Source organism: Mesoplodon bidens (assembly GCF_964165515.1).
Source record: "Mesoplodon bidens genome assembly, chromosome: 1".
Taxonomy (NCBI): Eukaryota; Metazoa; Chordata; class Mammalia; order Artiodactyla; family Ziphiidae; genus Mesoplodon; species Mesoplodon bidens.
Window position 1 is genome coordinate 141,977,510 of NC_138176.1, and position 27,031 is coordinate 142,004,540.

Genomic DNA, 27,031 nt, shown 5'->3' on the forward strand with positions numbered 1-27,031 from the left:
CATAAAATAGGAGCCATAATATCTGAAGGGTCTTTCTACAAACTTTAGAATCAAGTTTACCCTAGACAGTGAAAGAGAGATGGAAAGCGGCCATATATCCAATGTTTTTGCGTAGATGTCCATACATTATTTAACGTACTCATAAACCTGGTGATCCACCCTCCTTAACATTCAGAAGGTAATTTTTGGATTCATGGCTCAATAATTGAATTAATACTCTGCTTACTTGGCATTAATAATGGAATTTCTTCTCACACTGCAGGAGAAGAGGAAGACCACTACTTCTGGTCCTCAGGAGAAATTGTTCTATTACCAAAAAAATGTTCAAAGCAACATGGAGAATCTTAAGTTGCTTACATTTGAGTTTCAGTTTCCTTTTTGATTATCACAGTATGGTCTCTGTGAAATTTTCTGATTTCTGAGCAGTATTCTTATTTACACTACACTGTTCATTTTTTATTTTCATGTGCTTTCAGCACAATTTCTATGCTTAATAGAATAGAGGAAACATGCTTAATAAAGTTGTAAAACATTTTTGAATTCTTAATAGGCCATTAAACTTAAGTTGTTATGAATAAGAAGAAAAACTTTGATATATCTTTAAATTTTGTAGCTAAAATTTTTCAGAATTAATTTAGGGTTTATTCACATATCTCACAATGAGCATGGGAATGGTGCCATTTTCCTGAGATTTAAAATAGAGACCTAAAAGTCCTGAGGTCTCTTTTTGAAACAAAGTCTACTAAATTCACAAGATTGCATTTTCATAGGCATTTAGGTATTTATATATTTGACTGAAAAAAAAACACATTCTAAAATCTGTTTTTGACTAATAAAATGCTAAAAATAGCATCGATAATTTTTAAAAGAGAATACAACCAAATTCTCAACTTTCTTCCTTTGTATAGTTTATGGAATGTTTCTGAAAGATCCATAGCTCAGAAGCTACACAGTTGCTCTAATTTTTCATGTTCTAAACATTGACAATTCAGAAGGGACTAGAAAGAAAATGGATTGGTGAAGAGCTGAAAAATGTATTTTTATTTACAGTGCATTTATCATGTGCTCGGCACTACGTGAAATAAGGTAAATCCTGAAGCAGTGTTAGACATTCTGCCCTTAAGAAGTCTATGCTTAATCAAGTAGTGGAAACAAAGCTCACACAAATGGAACAATTAGGGAACAATACAAGGCAGAACATAATTAAGTGCTGAGTTGAGAAGACAGAATTATTTCTCCCTACAACAAAATATTATTATTCTTGGGGCTTCCCTGGTGGCGCAGTGGTTGAGAGTCCACCTGCCGATGCAGGGGACACGGGTTCGTGCCCCAGTCTGGGAGGATCCCACATGCCGCAGAGCGGCTGGGCCCCTGAGCCATGCTTGCTGAGCCTGCGTGTCCGGAGCCTGTGCTCCGCAGCGGGAGAGGCCACAGCAGTGAGAGGCCCGCATATCGCAAATAAATAAATAAATAAATAAATATTATTCTTTTATTATTGCATGGGACTCTATTTTTTCAGTTTAACATGTGTTATTTGGCTTTCAGCTATGGATTGGCATGGACTGGGTATAGTTTATGCCTTCATCATTGTTATTGTCATCATCACCATCCCCAAACACCTGGGTGTGTCAATTCAAGAGATTTCCTAGGCATTACATAGAATGAGTTTAAATTGATATGGTAAATCTCCATGTAAATTTCCAAGCTTAACTACGTAACATAGATTAGATACACAGAGAGACAAAGATTCAGAAAGAGACAGTTGTGCAAATATTAACATCCTTACATAATGCGTTTCTCTATAGTTTCAGTGGCAAGTGGAATTCTTCCATTGAGAATGGGGACTGACTTTTTTCCCAGGCTGAGGAGAAGGCTTTTCTGGAGATGATATGCTTCAGAAGCCTATTGATGCATGAGAAGTACCTCTATTCTTGTTGCCAATATTTTCCTGCCAACCATAAACTGATGGGCAGTAGATGTCCAATATTTTTAAAGCCAAATTATTCTAGAAGTCTATTTCTCAGGAGTATACCTATGTTGTTTTATATAAATTAAGCTATTTTACAACTAGTAAATTTATTATTTTAATTCAATAAGTAATATTCAGGTAAAGACTATAAATACATATAACTTGTGCTTTTTCTGATAGAGATTCTCAACAGCAGTGGGCCATGCCTACCCCAGGAATTCTGATGCTTCAATTTTCATTGCTACCATCTTCCCACTCCTGGTTGAGAGTCAGTGCTTCAATGAGTCACACTTCCTGTTAGGTGTGTGTTGAGTTTCTCAGGTACATTGGCCCAGGTGCTAACATCAACCCAATATATGTTAGGTGCCTTACATACTTTTAATCTTCATTATAAACCCAATAAGTGGGTATCAAATGAAACCAGTGAGTTTTCCTAACTTAATCCGATTCACACTGAGCCAGTGATTAGAAGAGCCAGGATTTGAACCATCTCTGTCTCTCACTCCAAAGCCTGTGCTAATTTCACTGAACCCCTATGACTGGAATCTTACATCAAAGATGGTTTGGTTTGAGTTATTGTAAACTTTGTTACCCTCACCCCACCAAATTTCCAGGTCTTTTTGTTTGTTTTTTTGCATTGAAGTAACCATAAAGTATTTTGTCTCTTTGCTCTTTTGCTTTGAAGGAATAACCACAGTCCTCACCATGACTACACTGAGCATCAGTGCACGGCATTCTTTGCCCAAAGTGTCCTATGCAACTGCCATGGATTGGTTCATAGCTGTCTGCTTTGCTTTTGTGTTTTCGGCCCTTATTGAGTTTGCTGCTGTCAACTACTTTACCAATGTTCAAATGGAAAAAGCCAAAAGGAAGACATCAAAAGCCCCCCAGGAAATTCCAGCTGCTCCAGTGCTGAGAGAAAAGCATCCTGAAGCACCTCTGCAGGTATTTGACTTAATATCCTTTAATTTAAGATTTCAGCATCTTGGTCAAGTTTGCATTGCTGAGGAAAAGATAAGAAGTTGAAGATCCCAATGACAATTTGTAAGTCATTTAAAAATCCAGAAAAATATTAAAGGATAATCACGCATTTAAACTTTAAAACTGTGATTAGTGGCTTAAAAGTTAAACAGCTCTGGATGAGCTTGAGGTACACAGCTAGTTGTTTGAAAGTTCTTTTCAGGATTAAAAAATTTTTATAGAGAGGGGCAAAATCTTATGTGTGCACTTAAAAGAAACCTGTGGATACCCTTAAGTGGGTTGGAAAGGCATCTCAGTAGATTTCATTGAACAAAGTAAAGCAGCAGTTCTTAACATAGCTCCACATGAGAACGATCCCATGGGGCTGTGCCCTTGTATGGTGGGGCCTTGTGACAGGGGTGGGATTCAGTTCAGAGACCAGGCAGGCAGGGAAATCCTGCCATAGAAGATGACAGTAGAACAGTTAGGTTAGGGATTTAACCTGGCAAGGATTAACTGTTAAGGCTCCTACAGTTTATAGCTCTCCTCCCACAGGGCTCTGGACACTGGTTCTCTAAGAATGGCATGTGAGCAGATAGGAAAATTATTGTCCCTCCATTAAGTAAGTTTGGATAGCTTACATTTTCCTCTAAAGGAATCAGTTTCAACAAGGTTTCAAAATTATTAGAAGGAATTTTGTATACTATTTTCAGTCAAAAAAACCCCCTGATTATCTACAGTTTTATTCCCTTTCCAATTCCCCATAGGTAATTTTATGCCCTTTCTGCCTTTTACTCTTGTTTCATTTGCTTTGCTTTGTTGTGTTGAGGCCTTGGTAGAAGAATTCTATTTACTCTCCCTTTAAAAAAACTATCTTGTATTTACTTGTTTACTTTACTTTTTTTTCTAATTACTGACAAGATTTATTTTAATTTCATCTTTCTGCAGGTTAATGTTGTTATTCTTTTTTAGCTTTTGAGTTTAGTTCTTATCAATTTATTTTCACTGTTATTTAATAATAAAGTTTCGTTTATTGCAATGAGATTTACTTTGCATATAGTGTTAACCAATTCATAACTTTTGATATGTTATATTATTGTAATTATTTGCTAAGTATTCTGCAGTTATGCTGCTATTTTTCTCTACAAGCTCAGAATTATTTGGAAGATAATGTGAAAGTTTCCAAATGGGATTTTGTTTATTTGTCTCCATTGTATTTTTCGTTGTATTACTTTATGTTCAGAAACGTTACTTGTACAGATTTGAATGTTGTTGATATTTTCATTGTGCCCTGAGTTATGCTAAAAGCTTATAAATGTTTGATGGCAATTTAAAGGAGTTGACTGTTAGTTATTAAATTAATTTTACCTAAAACATTATTATTTCACCCTCTTAATAAGTCACTTCTTGATCTTTCAAATACCAAGAAAGTTATGAAAAATTCTCCCACAAATATTATGAGATTGTGTTAGTGCGTTTTGCATTTTAACTATTTTTGTTTTATGTGTTTTGATGCTTCGATATTCAACATGTAAAGATTTATAACAGCTCTATTTTCATATCACTCTATTAATTTAATCATAAAATAACCTTTTTGGGGAGGTTCCATACAATGCCCCTTGAATTCTATTTGATCTGATTTTATTATTAGTTTTTTATTCTTTCTTAATATTAACTTTTGTAGTATATTTTTATTGCTAAATTTTCCTATTTTTTTCTTTTCTCATGTACTTTGGAAGCTATATATCATATTATTATATAACCAGTGGTTATCTTTAAGCTTTAAAATGACATATTGTAACTTATGATTTTCTAATGTTGTTGAAATTATAACATATACTGACTCTTCCATGTAACTGTTAACTCTCCCCAACCCCAGGATTGCTCAAGTCTAAAGGTTCTGCATTTGGAAATATTTTATATATAAATTTTTTTTCTGTTTATAATGAGTTGATGTAGTTCCCTTTTCATTTCTGCAAGGTGATGAGGCTCCTTGCACTAGTGTTATAATAGTATAAATACTTGAAAGTACCCCTTAATCAGCGAAAAACCATTCTGCAGAATTTCCAAAGGTGGGACGAGAACTAATAGTTCCTCGAAACATATCTCTTGACTACTACAGCATCACTGGTGAGTGGTAGGTTGAGTACATCCAGTTGGCTAAGTCCACTCTTGGCAGCATGGGCCACGTGCTAGGTGCAAATGGCATAATCAAGATTAAGAAGATGAAAGTTGTTTGTGATGGGCATAGAGTCATAGTATTTAAGGGTTGAGAAGGAGTTTATAATAAATCTCATCAAAATATTCATCATATGTTTCATGTCCTCTACGGTGTGTAACCATATATGTATCATAACTTAGATTGCTACAGCAGCTTCCTGAAGAATATCTATGTTCTAAGGACAGTGATTAATGGGTTGGCCCACGCATCCTCCAGAGTACATATTGCTGCCAGAGCACAGCTGGCTTTGGAGTGTCAGTTGTCATTGAATAGTTCAACTTTAAAGGTTGAGAACACATTAAAATTGAGGAAGGGAGAGAGAAAGAGAGAAAAAAATATATATAGATAAATAGGGAGAAGGAAATCAAGATGGGGAAAAAGTGTGTTAAGAGCAAAATTTTAAAACATGTTACTGGAAGGAAATATTCTAATAATCTTATGAAGTTTGGAATTTCAGTAGAAATTCTAATCAAACAGCTGAAATTTGCTTATTCTAATATGTGTTCCAACTTGTATGGCTATTTGCTAACTTGAATGATGCTGCTTTGTTTAAACTGTGTTTAAACTCCTCATTTGAAATTGGCTTCAGTCTGTACAATACTTGATAATTCAATAGTCCTTTGGGTTAGCTCACTGGTGGTTTGATTCATTGTCACTATATGTGACCCATGGACTGTTAATGGCCTGGCAGAGGTTTATGGTGACCATTTTTATTTCTTGGGAACTGGAAAGCTTATGGTTTATGGAATATTCATGAAGCAAGGAGAAAAGGCCAACTGGAAGACTCTAAGAGCAGCTATGGGCAGCTTGAGTATGTCTTTAGGCATCTCAGGAGGCAAAGCAGCTGTTTTGCTTCTGCTCAACATCACCATAATTCTGCCTTTGACTCTGTCCTTCCAATATTGAAGTTGAGCTCTATTCTCGTGGTTCTATCCTTCCATACCCTTACTACTTCTTAGAGTACCTACTTGCTCACTGACTCAGGTGATTTGGATTAATAGGATGATTTGGAAAATAAATAACTATAAAATAAAATGTGGAGATTTCTTAATAAAATCATACTTAAAACTTACTTGAAAATATATTCTGTAGCCCTTGTTCAGTCAGAAAGTATACATTAATGTATGCATGTGGTACGTTGTGAAAAAATCCAATGATATAATGACTAAAATTACTTGGACTTTTAAATTGTGTCAGGTACTATGTGATATGCTTTACATGTGCTACTTAATTTCAAGCTCACAATAACTATTTTATAGATGGAGAAACTGAGTCTTTTTTAAATATCTTTATTGGAGTATAATTGCTTTACAATGGTGTGTTAGTTTCTGCTTTATAACAAAGTGAATCAGCTATACATACACATATATCTCCATATCTCCTCCCTCTTGCGTCTCCTTCCCACCCTCCCTATCCCACCCCTCTAAGTCTTGAAGTTGTTAAGTGATGTAATCAAGATAACGCAACTAGAAATGGTAGACCAAATAGAATAGAGAAGAGCAGTGAAGCACGTTTAATGAAGAAGCTAATTAGTTTGCATTTAGACACGTGGAAATTTTTTTTTTTTTTTTTTCTTTTTGCGGTATGCGGGCCTCTCACTGTTGTGGCCTCTCCCGTTGCGGAGCACAGGCTCCGGATGCGCAGGCCCAGCGGCCATGGCTCACGGGCCCAGCCGCTCCACGGCATATGGGATCCTCCCAGACCGGGGCACGAACCCGTATCCCCTGCATCGGCAGGCGGACTCTCAACCACTGCGCCACCAGGGAGGCCCAACACGTGGAAATTTTGAGTGGGACATTTTCTTCTATCCCATGATAATGATGACTTACTTTTTTCGAACTACAAGTGCGTATTTCTCCACTCTGCACTTTTCCTTTCCCATCTACCTAATTTCTTTGTCTATTTCCATTTTACTGTAACTATTCTTCATGGACTTCTCAATATTAAAGCGTTCATAGATTCTTACAAGGGTATTTGTAAAATCAAAGAGCTATTTGCTCTGTTTAGGGTCTTTAAGAAAAATATGATACAAAAAAGAATATATAAATAATTCAAGATACACCTTGGATTCAATAATTCAGTTGTACTCATGAGAATCTCCTTCTTTACTATCCATTCTTCAAAGTCAAACTCTAGCCCTATTTCCCAGATGAGGATCATTTTGATAGAACTTAAGGATGCCAAGGATATGGTGTCAAGTATCCACATCTACAAAATAATAATAGAATCTGCCAGAAAGACTGATAATGAAGATTAAATTACATCCTGCATGTAAAGTACATGGTACAGTGCTTAGTACCCAGTCAATAATAGCTGTGATTATTTTTTTTAAGTACAGTTGATTTACTATATTATATTAGTTTCATTTGTACAAACATAGTGATTGAATATTTTTATAGATTATACTCCATTTAAAGTTATTATAATATAATGGCTATATTCCCTGTTTTGTACAATATATCCTTGTAGCTTACTTATTTTATACATAGTAATTTGTATCTCTTAATCCCCTACCCTCATCTTGCCCCTCCCTGCTTCCCTCTCCCTACTGGTAACCACTAGTTTGTTCTCTATACCTGTGAGTTTGTTTCTGTTTTGTTCTATTCATTCGTTTTTTAAAAAAATATTTATTTTATTTATTTATTTTCCTTACTTTTTTTTGGCTGCATTGGGTCTTAGTTGTGGCACATAGGATCTTTGTTGAGGCATGCAGGATCTTTTCATTAAGGCGCACGGTCTGCTCGGGTTTCTCTCTAGTTGTGGTGCACAGGCTCCAGGGCGTGTGGGTTCTGTAGTTTGTGGCATGCCGGCTCTCTTGTTGAGGCATGTGAGCTCAATATTTTTGGCGCATACGGGCTTAGTTGCCCCGTAGCATGTGGGATCTTAGTTCCCCGACCAGTGATCGAATCCGCGTCCCCTGCATTGGAAGGTGGATTCTTTACCACTGGACCACCAGGGAAGTCCCTCATTCATTTGTTTTATATTTTAGATTCCACATATAAGTGATAACGTAAAGTTTTGTCTTTCTCTGTATGACTTATTTCACTAAGCATAATACCCTCCAGATCCATCCATGTTGCTGCAAATGGCAACATTCTTTCTGTGGGTAAGTAGTATTTCATTGTATATGTATACCACATCTTTTTAATCCATTCATCCTAGGTTGCTTCCATGTCGTGGCAACTGTAAATATAGCTGCTATGAATGTTGGGGTGCGTGTATCTTTTCAAATTAGTGTTTTTGTTTTCTTTGGAAATATACTCAGGAGCGGAATTGCTGGATCATATGGTAACTCTGTTTTTAGTTTTTTGAGGAACCTCCATACTGGCTGCGCCAATTTATGTTCCCACCAACAGTGTACAGGGCTCCCTTTTCTTTTCTTTTTTTTTTTTTGCGGTACGCAGGCCTCTCACTGCTGCGGCTTCTCCTGTTGCGGAGAACAGGCTCCAGACGCACAGGCTCAGCGGCCATGGCTCACAGGCCCAGCCGCTCCACGGCATGTGGGATCCTCCCGGATCAGGGCACGAACCCATGTCCCCTGCATCGGCAGGCGGACTCTCAACCACTGCGCCACCAGGGAGGCCCAGGGCTCCCTTTTCTCCACACCCTCTTCAGCATTTGTTATTTGTGGTCTTTTTGATGATAGTCATCTGACAAGTGTTAGGTGATGTCTCATTGTGGTTTTGATTTGCATTTCCCTGATGATTACTGTAGCTGTGATTATTATTATCCTTTATTTCCTTAAGCATCTTCAACATTTAAAGTCTGCATCACATAATTTATCACTTATAATATCCTGAAGTATTTTGCATAAATTGTTTCATATGTGATTGCTCTATTTACCTACCTAGATGGTGAGCTTCTTAATAAAACTGGTTATGGCTTCATTCTGTCTTCCCATACAGCCCATAGCACAGTGTTTAATAGTCACAGTTGTTTATTATAATGAGCTGACTATAGGAATCAAACAATAGGAAATGTGGGGCCTCTAAAAACCAATATATTTATCAACAATTTCCAAAAGCATTTGTATTTTATGTAAAATTCTTCTGTAAATGTGAACATTAGGTGGATGTTAAGTAGTGAGCTAGAGCTGGGTCACTGTGAGGATTGAGCACAGCAGCTACTCATTCTGATACACTTGTCAGCAGTTGGACTTTGCTAGTGGACAGCAACAGGGAACTGAGAACGACGCTTTGAAAAACAAAAAAAAGCAAAACAAAAAGCCTCTGCAAATCTACAAGTGCAGCTATGCATTATGAGAAAAGCATAGTTTGTTGTCCTTGGGTCATTTTAGTCACCTCACTTACACAGGTATCAGTGCCTTTGACACCAGTGTTAAATACAGTGATATCCCAGTAAATGGTAATACACAAGCTTCATTCCATTCTAACAGGCTCTACAAACTAGGTCAGTTTCAGATTTTCATTTCAATCATTCTCAAAACTCCTCTTAGAAATGCTGTGCTTTAAATAGTTTAAGCTAACATGCAAAAAACTTTCATTTTTCCATTTATCCTTATTTCTCTCATTTCTTAACTTAGTTTAAAATCTCTTTCCTTGGCAGTTTGAACAAGGACATGATGAAGTATTGTCAGTTCACTTGACATTTCGGTATGTTGGTGACAGAAGTTTAATGACGTTCTTTGAATCATATAAATTGTACCTCCCGGAAGCCATACCTTTTTCAGTACAGAATGTTCTGTAGTTAGTAATGCTCTTTAGGCAATGAGTAATTGTTTAATTGCACAATTATTAAACTGGTGATTTAAGTGTCAAGAATATCAGAATTATGTTTCATTTCCAACCATATTTTTCATATGGTAGTTTTGTTATGTGTCACATGCTGATTTGTGAGACATCGTAATTTTGCTAAGGCAAGAGAGCAAATCTCAGGTGGTAATTTAACAAGTGTTTACTGAGCAACTACTATGTACTAGTCACCATGCAAGGCACTTGGATTCAAAGAAGACAAAACCTGGGCACTTAGTCTAGTGAAGGAGACAGGTTATTAATCTTGCAAGTGACTACATGTAGTATATAGAAGTATGGCCTGAATCTTGGTTTTAGAATACTTCAGGCATGCTTATAGCAGTATAATCTTACTCTCAAATATTCACTTCTACCTTAGACCTATGTGCTGAAATAAAGATCTATATATCCAATTACATACTGGGAACCTATTTTATTTATGGCTGCTTTTATGGAATACCTATCAAGTGACAGTAGGCTGGGAATACTCTAAGGGTAGTGGGGAAGTTGACATTCAACAATTAACTTCAAATAGTTAAATAATGATAAATGTGAAAAATGCTATGAAGGAGAGGTAGAGAGGGTCATGATAAATTACATCAGAGAGTTAATTTGAGACTTCAAATTAGCCTTTGAAATGCAAAAAGTGACAAGGTAAGGGATGTCATTCAAAATGACAAAGGGAGGAGAAACGATCAATTTTAGTAGCTTATTGAAGCAATATTGTGCATATCTTGGTAACTGTTGGTAATAACATCACACGGGAAGAAAAATGCCAACATTAGCATCATAATTGAATGGCTATTTTCTCCTCCAGAAGGGGAAATGCCATAATTTCAATGCTGCATCAGGAAGGCTTGACATATTGCTAGTGTTCAAGGAAGTAGTAAGGCATCTTGTAAACCTAGTATAACACAGTTTAGGAGTGTGTGTGTGTGTGTGTGTGTGTGTGTGATATAGATACAGATTAATAGTAAACTTGTCCATTTATTTTCATATATTCTGTGTTTACAAATATCATGACAAAGGAAGAAGCTGTGAAGCGTATTTACATAGTACATAGATTGGGGGAGGTAGCTTGTCACCATCATTGTCATCATCAACATTGTTATTTATTTATTGTCTTCTATGTGCCATATATATATATATATATATATATATATATATATATATATGGTGCTAGTTGCTTTACATGTGTTATCTCTAATCTCCACAATACACCCTGAGACGAGTTGTTGTGTTGTTATACACATAGTTTTATGGTTGAGGACACTGAGCCTTGGTGAAGTGTTTTGGACACTTTCAGATACACCGTGCTGTCTCTCACCTAGAGAAAACAGGCAGGCATCGAGGGATTTTTGTCTCTACTCTCAGTTTTCCAGTGTAGCTTTGATCACACAACCCAATATTTGAGTTTGAATTTCTCTGTTAGATGACAAAGTTAAGCAAGATTATATCCAAATTCCCTTCTAATTTAAAAACCTGTTACTACAAACTCATCCACTATCTATAACTAATGCCATCTTGCTTTATACTCTTTAACATATGCTTACTTTCATAAGAATGGATTCTAGTGAGGATGGTTCTTTTTGGGGTCACTGAGACAGGTCAAATTAAATATTCAGATTATTTTATGCTCACTTACACAGCAAAAATCCATACTGTTCCAACAGCAATAAGAGCATCAACTGATCCTGTGTTTAGTATGCACCAGAGAGTATTTTAAATATTTTACATATATTCACTTATATAATTGGCATAGCAATCCTGTCCCATTTTCATCCTGTTTTATAGATGACTAATTGAGACACAGAGCGGCCTAAGTGATTTGTCCAATCACACACCTCCTAAGTAACTGAACCAAGATTTAAACCCAGATGGTCTGGCTCCAAAGTCTAGGTTTACAGCCCCTAGAAATTGCCGCCCCTCCATTGTAACCTCATCCCACACTGCTGACCCTCTGCTGTGCCTACCCTCACACACTCACTCCCCAGCCCATTCCTCATTTTTCTGAAGGTTGTCTTAATGTTCACATTGTTGAAAGTGTAAGCCGTACTATAAAACTCTACCCCATTCATAAACAAGCCCTATCCCTTAGCTGGTGGTTCAGCTTACACAGAAGCCAAAATCTCAGAAAATTAGCCACACTCTCCAAATTTCTAGTTTTGCATAAAATATATATGGATTTTCTCAAGGCTAAAAATCACCAATTGATTGAGGTCATTTTGACTGTAGACCAATCCATAGTTTTCCCAATTTTTTGACATTTTAAACATCTAAAAATGTTAAAAAGAATTTCTTTTATTTTTGTCTTGAAATAACTGATCTGACGTGCGTTAATATATTCAATCAACAATATTTATTTACAACATATGTACAAAAGAATTCTGTTGTCAAGGTGGTGAGAAAAATTTTAAAGAATTTCAAAAGATAGTTTTTGCCCTAAATGAATTTATACTGTGTCGGGTGACAGTATATTGATGTAAATAATCAAGAGGAATAGGTATTCTGTAGGGACCAAGAGATGTAAAAAATGGGCTGAACTTTGGGAGGGGCTGGTAGGAGAACTCAGTCTGGCAGTGAGGTGTATTTTATTGATGGTCAGCAGACAAAGGAGAGTAGCAAGGAAATAAGCCAACTCATTACTATAAATATCATTAGTTTGGTTTGTGATTTTTATGGGCTAGCTTGAGAATCACTCTAGAATTGCTATACAATTAATAAACTTTTACCGCATTGTTGGAATTTTTATTACTTCTCCATTTACTCTGTTCCTTCTCCAGCACACCTGGCACAAATTTGCTAAGAATCTAGCAGTTGCTCAAGAAACACCTACTGATTGGTTTCATTCCTCCTATAACTGAGATAGATGCTCAGTCGTCAGGGATAGCAATATATGAAGGAACTGTACGTTTCCCAGGTGAAATTTTTGTTATTAAAATTTTTTCTTAATGGTGTTTCATATTATTATTAATTTGGTGATCTTTTTCTGTGTTAGCAATGTGAGTGGGCCAGCACTTCTTTTTAGAGGGGAAAAAAATTCAGTCAGCTTCAAAAATATACAGACACTTGAAACAAATTCCATCAATGTTTAGCTATATTTTCCAGCAAGTTCTCTTCCCTAAGCTACTGAGTAAGATTATTCATTCCTTCTGGTTTATTTGGCTAAGCTGCCAATTTCCCTTTTGCTATTTTGAGGGGCTAATTTTCCCACAACATAATATACATTGCTAAATCTCCAGCTTTTCTCTCAGCCTCAGATAATTTAGAAGTTTCAAGATGCATCAGTTCGGGTATTACTTATTTCATTTCATTTAAATAAATCAGAGGATATTATGCATAAAAATGTCTTTGGCAGAAGGAGATTATTATGTATTTTGATCAATTTAAGGAGAGGGCATTTTCTACTCAGATTGTATGGCATGGTGTGCTTTTCTTAATATTTTCTAGTATCTCACCTTCCAGGAGATTCTTACCCTGCCTAACTTTGAATAATACATCATATTCTTTCACAATGTCTCTTTTGCTGCTTTTATTTGTGAGCCTGAATTTTCACATTCTTCTTGCTTAGCTATCCTGTAGGATTCTATTCTTTCTCCTTCATTAGCTCTTTCTTGAACTTTGACTTTAATTTTTAAAATCTACTGTCTCAGGCTTCCCTGGGGGCACAGTGGATGAGAGTCCACCTGCTGATGCAGGTGACATGGGTTCATGCCCCGGTCCAGGAAGATCCCACATGCCGCGGAGCGGCTGGGCCCGTGAGCCATGGCTGCTGGGTCTGCGCGTCTGGAGCCTGTGCTCCGCAACGGGAGAGGCCACAACAGGGAGAGGCCCGTGTACCGCAAAAACAAAAAAACAAAAAAACAAAAAAAACAAATAAGATCTACTGTCTTCACATAGACAACTAGCATGGGCATTTCTTTAGTCTCTCCCAGCGTCATGACTCCCTAATGATGTAGTCCAGTGAATTTAGCTTCTCTCTCAAACTCTCTCTCTTTTGGGAGTAGTTTGGCTAAAGCAGACTTTTTTACTTACTTTTACTTACTTTTTGTTTGGCTAATTGAAAACAGTTGTAGGTTCCATAGTCAGAGAAAAGTCTGTCTTTAGGGAATTCAAACAGGACAATGGGGGTGTGAAGATGAGGTTGGTGGTTAGTTTCCCTGTGAATGCTTTCTATTTTTTGCTTCCCTAAAAAGTTTTTACTAAGTCCAATCAGTTTAATGTAGATATCGAGGGGTCACTTGAGAGTAAAAAGTTGTACCATGAAAATTTTAGATAACGGGAGGGAGGTAGGGAATGAGAAGGACACCCACCATTTAGCACATCTGCACTTTTTCTTTGGCCAGGTTGTTGGCACTTGAGGGTTAACATTTCCAACACTTCTTGGCAAAAGGTGGTGAGATCTCTGTATCCAAAGAGCAGAAAGTCAACTCTTCATATACAAAATGAGTGTATTATTGTCTCCAGCTTATCCAACTATGAACACTTGTGTATATCTGGGATTATTGGTCTGTTGAACAGATTTTTATTTTAAAAGAAAACAATTTGAAGAATACAAACTATAAGACCAATGCTTAACACAGACCCTGGCACCCAATAAATGCCCCTCCAATATTTGTTGACTGAGTCAATGAATAAAAGAATGAATGCAATGTGGTCTCTGTAAAATATTACTACTACTAATAATGACCAGAAAGAGAAGTCCTAGATGACAACAATAACAGAGAAAACTCCCATAAACCCATTCCAGCACTGTGTTTTTATTTTTGAGGCCCACACGGAGCTTTGGGATTACTGAAGGAAATCTAGATAACTCTTTTATTAACCTGAACCTACCTGATTTCTTTGGAACTCTTCCCTAGGAAGGAGCTGCTTATCCCTGCCTTTTCATTGTCTGTGACTTTTTTTTTTTTTTTTTTTTTTTGCGGTATGCGGGCCTCTCACTGTTGTGGCCTCTCCTGTAGTGGAGCACAGGCTCCAGACGTGCAGGCTCAGCGGCCATGGCTCACGGGCCCAGCTGCTCCGCGGCATGTGGGATCTTCCCGGACCGGGGCACGAACCCATGTCCCCTGCATCGGCAGGCGGACTCTCAACAACTGCGCCACCAGGGAAGCCCATCATTGTCTGTGCCTTTGACTCTTAGTTTTGTTGTTTGGGTTATCTCTGTGCCTTAATATAGATGAGCTACTAGATGGGAGATGAGAGTCATGCTCAACTCTGCTGTTGAGGCTATATCTAGAAAACAAGTAAATGTTCTCTGGTTGCATGTGGAAAAAGGATCTAATCGATAGTCTTCTGAGAACTGGTTTGAATGGAGAAGCTCTGGGAAGGGCATCCTGCTTGGAAGGTGAAAAAAAAGAAGCCTCTGTGGAGCTTGAAAGGTGCTTCCCTGGAAAGTGAGCAAGAGCTGGATAACCATTTAGTAACTTGCTAGTTAGAGTCTCAGAGCAGATCCTTAACTGAAGAAATGTTGACAGCAGCCATGAGTGGACAGCTGGGCACTTGATCTTCCCTGGCTACCCCTTCCATGAAGCAATGAGCCTGTGATTTGTTTTGAGAAAAGCCAGGTTTTATTTGGTTGAACCATGTAAAAACACTATTTTTGCTGGTTAAAAACAATTTTTAGAAAGTCAAAACTGGTCTTTTGAAGTGAAGATGAGGCCAAGATCTGACTTTTAATTTCCTTTATCAGCTGCTTCTTTTTGACAGCAAAACAGGTAATTAGTAAGAAATTGTGCTAGTGATTATAGTGATTAGCATTTTAAAATTTATTAGTTAGTTTATTTGTTTTCAAGACAAAGATTGATTTTGGAGCTGAGAATGTCAAAACTTTGGAGCTGTACTCCTGGTGCCTGATGGGGGCACATCCTCTGTAGGCATCTTAATGCTCTCAGTAGGATTGTTTTGTTGGTTTGTTTATTTCATTTTGTCTTGAAGCCAGAGGAGCTTCAACAGGCACTTTCCCCTGTGCTGAGCTCATTCTTGCTGCTTCTGCAAGCAAGAAACCCACTTTGCTAAAGCCTTAGCTGATCCTGAAAAATGTTAACATGCTTTCTGCTTAATGTTTGCCAACGGGCTGATCTAAAAATGGCACCAAGGAGGTTACCTATTATCCACAGAACAAGAATACATTTCAGGACAGAAATAGATTATGGTCAATGGAGACTTGATCTGCTGACAGAAAGTTATATTAGTATCCCTAAGCAATTCATAAAAATAAGAGATTGTACATGGTGAATCCTGTTTTTTTTAATTAAAAAAAACCTCTCTCCTTTAGTAGCTTTCAATATTTAAGCTCTTTTTCTCTTATTTTTCCACAGTGTTTATTTGTTGAATTGCATTCATCTTTCAAAACTCCATAAATCACTCATTTTTGCACATTTGCATGGGTTTGTACCATAGCCAAATTTATTTTATCAAACTCATTACTGCATATACTTTAAAGACATGTATCGAAGCATCAAATGAGGTAGAATTTGGGATGATTTAAAAATAGTTTTTTAAATGGAACATGCAGTTATTTTCTATGTGATCTTCAAGTTCCTAGCAAATTGGAAAGTTTTGTTACTTTTTTCAATTAATGTATGATGGATAGGTTGATGCTCTCTTTGCCTGTAACTATGCAAGTTTCTGCCTGTTGACCTACAAGTAAACATTTGTTCTGGACAAAATATCCTGGCTTGACCAATGGAGTGTATGGTTACCCTAATGTTGGAGCAGAAGTCTTTCTCTAGCACTGAAAATTTGCTAAAGTATTTCAGTTAAATGTTTTCCAGATAACAATCTGAATGTATATGACTGTAATATTCATGCTAAAATGGAGTCAAAGGTTAAAATTAAAATCCATAGGGAATTTCAGAATCTCATGAGGCAATCTGAGATAATTATTTGCTACAATTAACTTCCTGGTTACTAGCCAGTCATTCTGTAGCCATTAAGTGGAACTAGCCACTCACAGTATTAGAAATTAGAGCATCTAAGTTACGTAAAATCTTAGTGTCTAACTTCCAAGACTCATAAAATTGAAGAAAACAGAGAAGTAAAAAGGATCTCAAATCTTCATTGTTTGTGCAAAGTAGGGGCGAATTGTTCTATAATGTAAAACAGTTAGATACTGTTGCTTTATTCTCAGAGATTTTATTATTGGAGTGTCTTCCTCATTTTGGAAAAAAAAAGATACAGAAAGATGTAAAATTTGGGGCAGAAATATGTAGGGTGAAATCAGAAATATAAAAGTTAGAAGAGAAACACTGAATAAGATATCTCTTCTGTGTTACTTGCTGGGCTCTGCTTTGTGTATTACCTAAGCACTTCAATTTTTAGGGTTTTTTTCTGTGAAGCATTAATCGAGGAAATCCTAAAGTTTCAGCATATATGTTGGCCTGAATGAGAATACATGCTGGACTTGTACTGGGAAGAGAGGGTACAAATCCAATTGTCACATTCTGGATAGAACACTGCTGTTATTTGGGATTCTGGGATTCTGCCGGATAGACCTGATTTTGCACTGAGTAGTATAACCTGACTCGTTATAGAGCTGTTCATCTCAGCAATAACTACATTAAATATGAACATTGTGTATGTTTATTCCAGGCCAATCTGCCAGCACAGTAGAGCTAGCAGAATCATACACTCTCAGCAAGGCAGGCAATGAGACAGAATTTGTTGTTGTTTTTTCACTAGCTTGCCATAGTGTGCTTCCCCAGTTTGAATGCTTTCTGCCATCTAATTATTGTGTTTACTCCGTGGTGTTCTTTCTTCATGTCATTAATATCCTATTTTCTGTCTGAGGTTCTCTTTATTTATGATAATAGTTTGATAGGTTTCCAAAGGATAAACAAGTGTGATTATTTTAATGGTTCAAGTACAATTTGGAAATTGAGTGGCGGTCTTATGGCTGTTTCAGATCAGCCAGATGTGTTCATGGCCTAGGCCCCAGCTAGGTTCACTACTAGAACAATTTTAAAGGCTGCTGAGATGATAAAGACATTAGCCAGAAGCCTCCTGATATATTGATGGTAGATGATAGGTTAAGATAACAAGAACATATGTCCAAGTGGACTATGTTACCCCTTGTGACAATTCATTCGGTGCTACCATTTCCACATATGCACTCCCCATGCTGAGCAGATATACCTGTAATTCAGGTCTAAAAATCCAAGTTATCCAGGTACCAAAAAGAACCAAAAAGCTAAATTAGGTAAAAGCACTTTTTGGTATACTGTGTAGTGCCAACCTATATGAATATGCCACAATATATTTAGTTTTAGTGCAAAGCTAGTTTTTATGATACCCGAATGCTTCGAAAGCTGACAATGCATGAGTAAAAAGGGACTCTCTGTTAAGGACAAAAATTTAATCAGAAACTCATTCCAAAGTTTAATTTCAGTGCTCAGTTTTGGGTTTTTTTTTTTATCAGTAATTCAGCAAGCTGACATTAAAAGTTGCTCCAGTCCTCTTTTTAGACTGATCATTTTAACTGTTCCCTCCCTAATTACTCCACCAAGCAGAGAGAAAGAGCCTGTGAAGCCTGGCTCCCAGGCTTTTTAAGAAATTAATGAATATTGCAAAAATTGTGTGGTGCCAGAAATCATTTTTCAAGACGGCTGCAATGAGAACCACCCCCACCCCCCCGCCACAGGCTATCCATCCCACATGCATTTCTTACAATGTATGGCGGACTTTTTGTTCCCTCACCCTTGAACCTGGGTGGACCTATGACCACAGTAGAAGTAGTGCTTTATGACTGTGAGGCTGGCGACTCAGGACTGCTTTCTTGGATCCAGTCACCATGCTGTAAGGAAGCCCAGGCCACATACAGAGACCACAGGTAAGGTATTCCGGCTGACAGTCCCAGCATCAATGGCCAGGCATGTGAGGGAGGTGACTCCAGTACCAGCTGCTTTGACTGAAACCACATGAGAGACACTGAATGAATGAGAACTGCCTAGCTGAGTCCAGCCAACCTCCAAACCCACGAAAGATGGTGTTAAAATGATTGCTGTTGTTTAAGGCCATGATCGTTTGGGGTAATTTGTTATGCATCACTAGATGGCTGGAAAACACATCTTTTAAGTCAGACATACTCAAGTCAAATACTGACTCTTCCTGCTGCTAATGAGATGATGTCAGCCAAGATAAATTTCTCTAATTCTCTTTGTTCATCTTACAGATGTTTAATCTGGTATACTGCAGGTGCTCAATCAACATGAGTTTCCCCATTCTCCTCCCTCCCTCCCTCTCTCCTTCCTTCCTTCCTTCCTTCCATCTTTTCCTTTTTTGCTTGCTTACTCCTTTCCTCCCCTTCCTTCCCATATAAATTCAATGGAGTGCAGCTGCTTTTGTGGTAGGCCATTTTAAACTGGAATGTGTTAGTACCAGGTGTGGATTTAATTGGACCTTTACTTAGAATGCAAGCAGACAGAATTCAGTAGGCAATTTTTTTTTTTTTTTTTGGTGAAAACTGCTGAATCACTTGTTCCAAAATCACCATAAAATATGCTCAGACCTTCCACAAACAGTGTGTGTGGTGTGATCAAGTGCCTTGGGAGAGTGGGGTAAATATATTTTTAAAAAAGGAAATGTTTCCATCAGTTCACAGCGAACATTATCTGAATTCAGTTCAGGCGAAGAATATCTTAAAAAGCTAGATAAAGGAAATGAAGGCATGAGCAACATGTTATTTGTAGGAATGACATACATTATCTCCTTGGCAACTGCAGGGTGGCATGCAATTTGGCAATCTATGTTGTGTCATCTTGGATGCATGGAAGTCACTGTTTCCTATGGAAACAAAGGAAAGAACAACATGAGAAAAAGAGTTCTGATTTTAGTATGCTGATAAAGTATTTTAAAACCAAGAGGCCAGCAGCCTTTCACAGCAGAACCAGAACTCAAAATGGCATTAAATTTTCATTTATTAATTCCACAGTGCTTTGGAATATGGATGAGATCCAAATTTGCTTTGGCCCTGCTGAGCTTTTTAGTCATGCTTTATGGTCAAATGATGACTCCAGACATTTGTGTGGAACTTTCAATGCCCCGGGGTGTAGTAGGTCTTTCAGAAACATTAGGACGTCAGCTTATGCATGTTCATTTGTTTACTCATTCAACAAATATTTGTCGAGTGTCTAATTTGTGCCAGGCATTGTGCTGGGTATTGAGGCTACATAGACCCTTTGCCTTATGTCTTATCACCATCTTGTCATATCCATGGGATATTGTAGTAGTTCTTTATCTGAAGTGAATCAATAATTTAGAAAACATTCATTTAGCCCCGGCCTGGAGAGCCTATTATATTGGAGCCAAGGGATAGCAGAAATGAACCACATGGCTGCACAATATTTGATGGGGCACAGAACAGTTCTCATCATGGCTTTTCTTTGGTCAATGATTTTGGTGAATTTTCCTAGGTACAGCCAGCTTGTTTTCATGGCCAGCTTCCAAGTGAATGGCTCCAAAATATTTATGATAGCGACTCATGCTCAATATAATTTCATTTGGTAGGTAATTTGATGAAAATGAATGTCTTAAATGAAGGAAATTCAGACTGCAATATAGCTGGCTAGAGTCTAAAAGTTTCCACCTTGATGAAATTCAAAGAAATATCAACATTATAGGATGCTACAAAGGCAGCCCACATGGTTGCAGTGGGACCGCTTGACCACAGTAGGAGAATGAAACGGCTGGTGAGGTGAGATTAAAGCATGACCTCGGTGTTGCCAGTGTTACCAATGGGCTCCTGGGAATTCTTCCACAGTAGTGCTGGAGATAAGGACTTGAGATTCACTGTGGAATAGAAGCCTGGATTCAAGAGTCAGTTCTTTCCAAGGATGATCTTGCCTTTCATTAATCTGTTTAGTGTCTCCAATGCATGGCCTTTCCTGCTTATTCTACATCCACTCCCAGCCTCATCACAGCAGAAGCTGAGGCATTTATCCACGTTTCTGAGACCTATAAAAGAATGACTGTGAAATAGACAGTTAACGTCCACCAAAGAGCCTCACAAAAAAAGCCTTCTAGACTGACTATTCTAAATAGTGATTTCAGGTGTTCTAGCTCTGAGGAGTCAAAGCCATATGGCTGATTTTATAATTTCAGTATTAAAATTAATGACCAGATTTCACTTCCTGGATTTTTCCTCCCTAGGGTCTTATTTTACTATGTCCTCTCTAAGAGCAATATTTTAGCTTAGAATTTTCTTGGGTTTGTGGATATATTCATGGAAGATTTAAATAGCATTGCAGCTGTACAGAAAAGCTGTTCTAGTGTGTGCTTTGAAAATCAGCTTTTCAATAACTGATAGCTTTAGAACTGTGATTGAGAGGAAAAATCCAGTCCTTGTTAAACAAGCTATTTCAGCCACTGGCTCCGTGTTTCAAGCAGTTTGAAGGAAGTATGGCTTACAACCTCATCACTTTGCTCCCAGAGAGGCAGGTTGGTGCCCATGGCCCTCGTGCATTTCCTGTGTGGCAGCAGAGGGCACGAAGAAGGTGGGCCTAGATCCAGGAGGTGACTCTCTTTTGCTCCATAACGATCACTCAGCCATACTTTTAAACAGGCAAATGCATGAAATGGGAGAGGAAAGACATTTAATTCTGGTTTTCAGTTAATATTCCAGGATTGACTCATTAAACAGTCCATTAACTACTGTAGTGGCCCAGGGAGTATAATCTGGATAGAATAAATGACTGTCATCTGGTTTTCAAGTGGATTTAAATAGGCTGCTTTTGGCTATATAGCTTTGCCAACTACTTATCTCTAGGGACACATTGTGTGAGACTCATTTTTGCTGTTTTGAATGTATAGGAGTGAATGATTTTGTTGTTGATTTATTTCAATAGAGTTTACTCATCACTTATTTAAATATTATTTAGTCATTGGACTAATTTTGATTGAATGCTTCTTAGTTTGTGGTACTGTGCTGGTCTGTGGGGAGAGGAAACTGGTAAGTCAGTGTTGCAGCCCTAAAGAAAGTCACAGTTGGGAGGGGCACTCATGCAGCGTGCTGGATGCTAAGCTAGGAAGAAGCATAGGATACTGTGTGAAGATGTCACAATCCAGATTAGCATCTCTGTGGTGGGAGATTCTGATGAGGGTGGAGGGGCTGTCAGGTTAAACTTCTCAGAGGAAGTGATGGCTAAGTCCTATCTCAGAAAACACAAAAGGGAGGCAAAGGTGATAGAGGAAAGGGAGTGAGAAGAGAATGTGACAAGCCCCTGAAGCAAGACAATACAGCTCATCCTTGTAGAACTAAATGAAGACATCCTGGCTAGAACCCAGGTGTTTTAATTGGGTTTCCCCCAAAGCAGACTTTGTTGCAAGGATTTGTGTGCAAGCAATTTATATTTGAACTGATCCCAAGATCACTGTGAGGAAAGTGAGATGGCAAGGAAGACAATCCAATAAAGTGTTCTAATGAGCAGATTTACCACTGTGTGCTCATCGCGCCAGAGGCTCTCCCAGAATTCGTGTGGAACCCACCTCAGAATTGTCCCGTCGGGTGGCAGAGAAGTTGAGGTACTTATTTATCAACTCTTATCTCTTATTGATTAGGCTTATTCAGGAGATGTTAACTTTCTTCTACTTCTGGTCAAATCCTCTCTCCCATTCCAGTTAAGCTCCTGTAGACAGAGCTCCCCTTAGGGGAGAAAAAGCTGGTAAGACACAGCCTGTCTGGAGTGATGTCTGGGTAAACCAAATGAATACAGACCAGGCACTCATAGCATATGCTACACTAGGGCACCCAGAGTGGTTAAGAGGAGGGTTTGGGAGTAAAGGGGAGATGTAGCTGGACTGGAAGGCAGGATCCAAGTCATGTAGAATGTTATGTCATGTAGGTGTGTGTGTGTTTAGAAAAACAATAGCATACCAACTGAAAGACTTTAAACAAGGAAGTGGCATTATGGATGCTACATTGTGTAAATATTATTTTACACATAATAGAAGAGAGAGTAGAGAGAGGGAATCTTCATAAGGATATGAGGTCTGAGAACTTTAATAGCCTCTGAGTAGCTAAGTGAGAAATGTTGAATGCCTTTCCATGGCTTTGAAGAAAAATAGGAAGATTGGAAAAGTACTGAGGAAGCTGGATGGAAAAGAATAAGGCAGAAGGAGGCAAGAATCATTGAAGTTTTGTGGCTTGCAAAGCTAACTGGAGCATGTGCTAGTCTCTAAGATCTAGCATGTTTGTTTGGATAAATGTATTGGGTTCATTGGATATGAATAAATTTGTACATAGATTTGACTTTGCTCAAAAGGGCTCCTTAAGGTTAAGAATTTGGGGCTTTCCCTCCACCTTTTTTTTTAAAATTAATCTATTATTAATATTTATTTATTTATTTTTGGCTGCGTTGGGTCTTTGTTGCTGCACGCGGGCTTTCTCTAGCTGTGGCGAGCAGGGGCTACTCTGCCTTGCGGTGCACAGGCTTCTCATTGCGGTGGGCTCTAGGCGCACAGGGTTAAGTAGTGGTGACTCACGGGCTTAGTTGCTCTGCAGCATGTGGGATCATCCCGGACCAGGGATCAAACCCATGTCCCCTGCAATGGCAGGTGGATTCTTAACCACTGCGCTACCAAGGAAGCCTTCCCCTACTTTTGTATCACCAGAGCCAAGAACAGTGCCTGACATACAAATTGGCACTCAATAAAGATTTGTTGACTAATCAAATGAATGAATGGATGAATGAATGAATGAAAAGTTTGTTATGCCCCTAGTACATGTCCTGCTGGAGATATGGGTCTTCAGGTTGGAGAAAAATTTGGGAAGTAGACATTGATTTTATGATATTGATATAAATATGGTAATCTAAGCCACTGGACAGGTTTATTTATTTACCTGAAGACTGAAAAAACTGAGATGTCTGAGAGTTGAACCCTGTGGAAATGTGACAATTTAGAATTGGGTAGAGGAAGAGCATTCCACACTGGAGACTGAGAAGGGTAAGGGGAACATACCTAGATTATGGAATTTATAGGACCAATTTAAAGAAGGAAGAAGTGATAAGCAGTGTTAGATGCTGCCAAGACAGTATGTAAGACGCAGATTTTAAAAAGTGTCTACTGGATTAATCCACAAAGAGTTCCAAGGGAAAGATGGGAAGGGAAATAAAATAACAATGGGTTGAAGAGTAAATGACAGGTGAAGAAGTGGCAACATTAAGTGTAGACAATTTTTCCCTAAACTGGCAGTGATAGAAAGAGTGGTAGCTGGAAGGGGTCAAAGGTTAAGGAGTTGTGGGACTTGATATTTTCATTTCCTTCTTTGTAATATGAGAAAAATTTTGGTATGTTATATGTTGAGAAAGTGCAAATATTTTTTAAATTGCTAATATGATTAAGTAGAACAATAACCACAGGATTGTTGATTTTATGCTCTCTTCAAATATCCATCAGCCTAGAAGGAAATCTCTTAAATGGGAATCCTCAATTATCTCTTCCTACAGTTGGCAGATTTGGGCAAGTTGGGTTTTAGCTAGTTCTTAGCATTGCTGCAAGGAGTGGAGCTAATTATTTTCACCTAGGAATAGAAAGCAAGATGAATTTTGAAGAGAGCACAAAATGTAAGGTTCCCACACATTCCCAACATTTTCTGAGGTGGATAGTTACAATATTAATTTAACACTTAGTTCTGTTGAAAAAATACAATGAATACCTGAGTATAGAAATAATGGAAACTTCTATTATAATATTTTATTTCACAGTGACTATCTACATTTTTGTCTTAGACTATGGATAACAATATCAAAATAATATTTAACAAGTATTGATCACTTACTGTGCTTCAGGTAGGGTGTTAAGCACTTTATGAATACTAATTCATCAATAACTCAGTAGTTATCATTACTATCCTCATTTTACCCAGGAGAAATACGTAGCACAGAGAGTGTGCTACAGCTAGGATTTAGCAGAGGCCAAAGCTTGAACCTACCTGATTTTAGAACCTATGGTTCTGACATTGGTTTTTAACTATCAGTATACTGCCAATAAGGATGAAAATGAAGATAGATATTTGGTAGCTTTTGGTTTTAGGATTCATTTTATTGGTGTCTATAGAGAGCACATTTCTCTTCCTGCCTACCAGATACTTGTGTCTTAGCTGCTTGGCTGAAGTGGTTACATTGGTGTTATACATTAATGTGCTGATGAGCCATTTGCCATAAATTGCAGCTCAGCTACTGGTTTAATTCCTGCTAAATTTGCAATCTGCCTTTACTGAAGTGCAAAATTTCCTTTCTTGTCCTAAAGTGGTAGAACATGCAAAAGAGTCTAATACCTTATTTTCTAGCTCAAGTAAAATTATCTAAGCTCAGAGAGAATTTTAAAATTTTCACTTTGGAGGAACAGCTGTTTCAGCATGAGAGCCTTATTAAATGTCGAATGGTTTTGCTAATGCCTCGTTGGAAACTACAGCTGACAGCATGGCACTTACTCCTCAGGACAAGTCAAATTATTTCCTGGAAAAAATCAAAATGGCTTCAGCTGTTTAGGGGGTTGTCTGTTTGACAACTGGTGTGGTAGAATATCAATTTCTTCTGCTGACTTAATATGCTGTTTTACTATGGATGGAGATTTGTAATGAATTGTGTTAACAGGAAAATTCAACATATGCTTTATGACCAATTGACTGTGCTTCCACTTGTAAAGACTAGGGAAAGGGATTGATTTTTAAAATATAAGAGCATACACAATAGGTGCTTAATGAGTACTTTTCTGCTACATACACATGTGTACACACATTAACTTTATACATAATTTGGCGCATGCATTGCTGAACTTCATTAACTTTAGTTATTTGTAGATACTTACATGTTTGAAGAATCATTTTCAAGTCAGAAACTAGAGCTAGTGCTTATGTTGAAATCTTCCCTGGGTTACAATTAAAGTTGAAATTGCAGTTTCCTATGCATGGTGGGGGAGTGTTTTAGTTTTTCCATATATTTGAGTAGTAATTTTGTAAACATCTTTTGCAAATTCTATATTCAAACTTAAGGGGAAGTCTGCGGAAGGAAGTTGAGGCACAGCTTCCCTCTTGTAGAAAAACTTCATAAAAATGTGTTTATCATATAGAAGATGCATATTTTGAATGGTGATGCTGGTTCATTTTTCAAACAACCTGAAGAGAAGTTTTCTTCAATTAAAAAAGAAACTTGGCACAGCTAGATTACATTTTTGGTTAAGATAAAATTTTCTGTAAAATAAACCATCTAAATGTGGACCTATTTATAAATATTTATTTAGGCCTGAATGTAGAAGTTATATGTGATACAAAGTCATATCCATAAGCACATTATGACAACTAAGTACCAAAGAAGTTGAACGAATATCAAGAAAAACAGGAGCAAGAACAGTTCATAAAAACTATACAATTTTTACAGATACTGGAAAGGAAGGATTAATCAGAGGAAGATTTTTCATGGGATAATGTGGATCAAACAGTAGTACAGTATTCACCTTATACTAGAAACTAAATAAATGTAACTAAAATCCAAATCTGAAAAACCAAGCTGTTCATAAATGTCACTTAATCTGGTTTGGGTTGTGTGGACATTTTTCAGGTAAATTCTTTTTTGCTTTCTTTTAATCCCATTAGTGTAGCTTTTTAATATAGCAAATTAACATATTTGCTGTCATAAGGAGCTTCCTGAACTGGCTAAAATTGTTAGTTTGGGATGCAAATCATGACTCGAACCCATTTTAACTGTCTGACCTTAGGAGAAGTACCCAACTTTCTTAGGCTTCAGTGTCCTCATTGGGAAAATGAGAATATTAATACTATTCCCTGGGTGGTTGTAGATAGTGTGTGAGGTTATTTGTGAAAACCATGTAGTGTAGTGCTTGGTCCCTAGTAAGTGCTCAATACATTGTAGAGATGTTGATAAAGATTCAAGATTTCTGTCTGGCAAGTACTAATATCAGACGTTAATTATTTAGAGTAGCCCCTGAATGGGAAGCATTGCCTTAACAGTCTATTTCAAAAAAAATGTAAAAGCAAAGGGAGATTTTAGAACATCCTCAAGGTATCTCAAATTTTAATTGACAAGGAAAGTTATTGGTCTTCTTTATCCTTGTACCACTGAGGAAAAGCTTTGAAAATTGTTCCCCTACCACCAGGCACTTTGTTCCCTTTCC

At 37.6% G+C, this 27,031-nt stretch overlaps 1 protein-coding gene across 6 annotated transcripts in view; it reads left to right on the forward strand.

The window, feature by feature from the left end:
- Nucleotides 1–27,031, forward strand: part of GABRA4 (gamma-aminobutyric acid type A receptor subunit alpha4) — a gene marked incomplete at both ends in the record, with an annotated part of 66,494 nt that overhangs the window by 25,655 nt on the left and 13,808 nt on the right. For all 6 annotated transcript variants that reach the window (XM_081224105.1, XM_081224106.1, XM_081224103.1 and 3 more), the window contains one exon: nucleotides 2,655–2,914. In XM_081224105.1, the coding sequence (XP_081080231.1) occupies nucleotides 2,655–2,914 (260 nt within the window). The remainder of the gene's footprint in view (nucleotides 1–2,654; nucleotides 2,915–27,031) is intronic.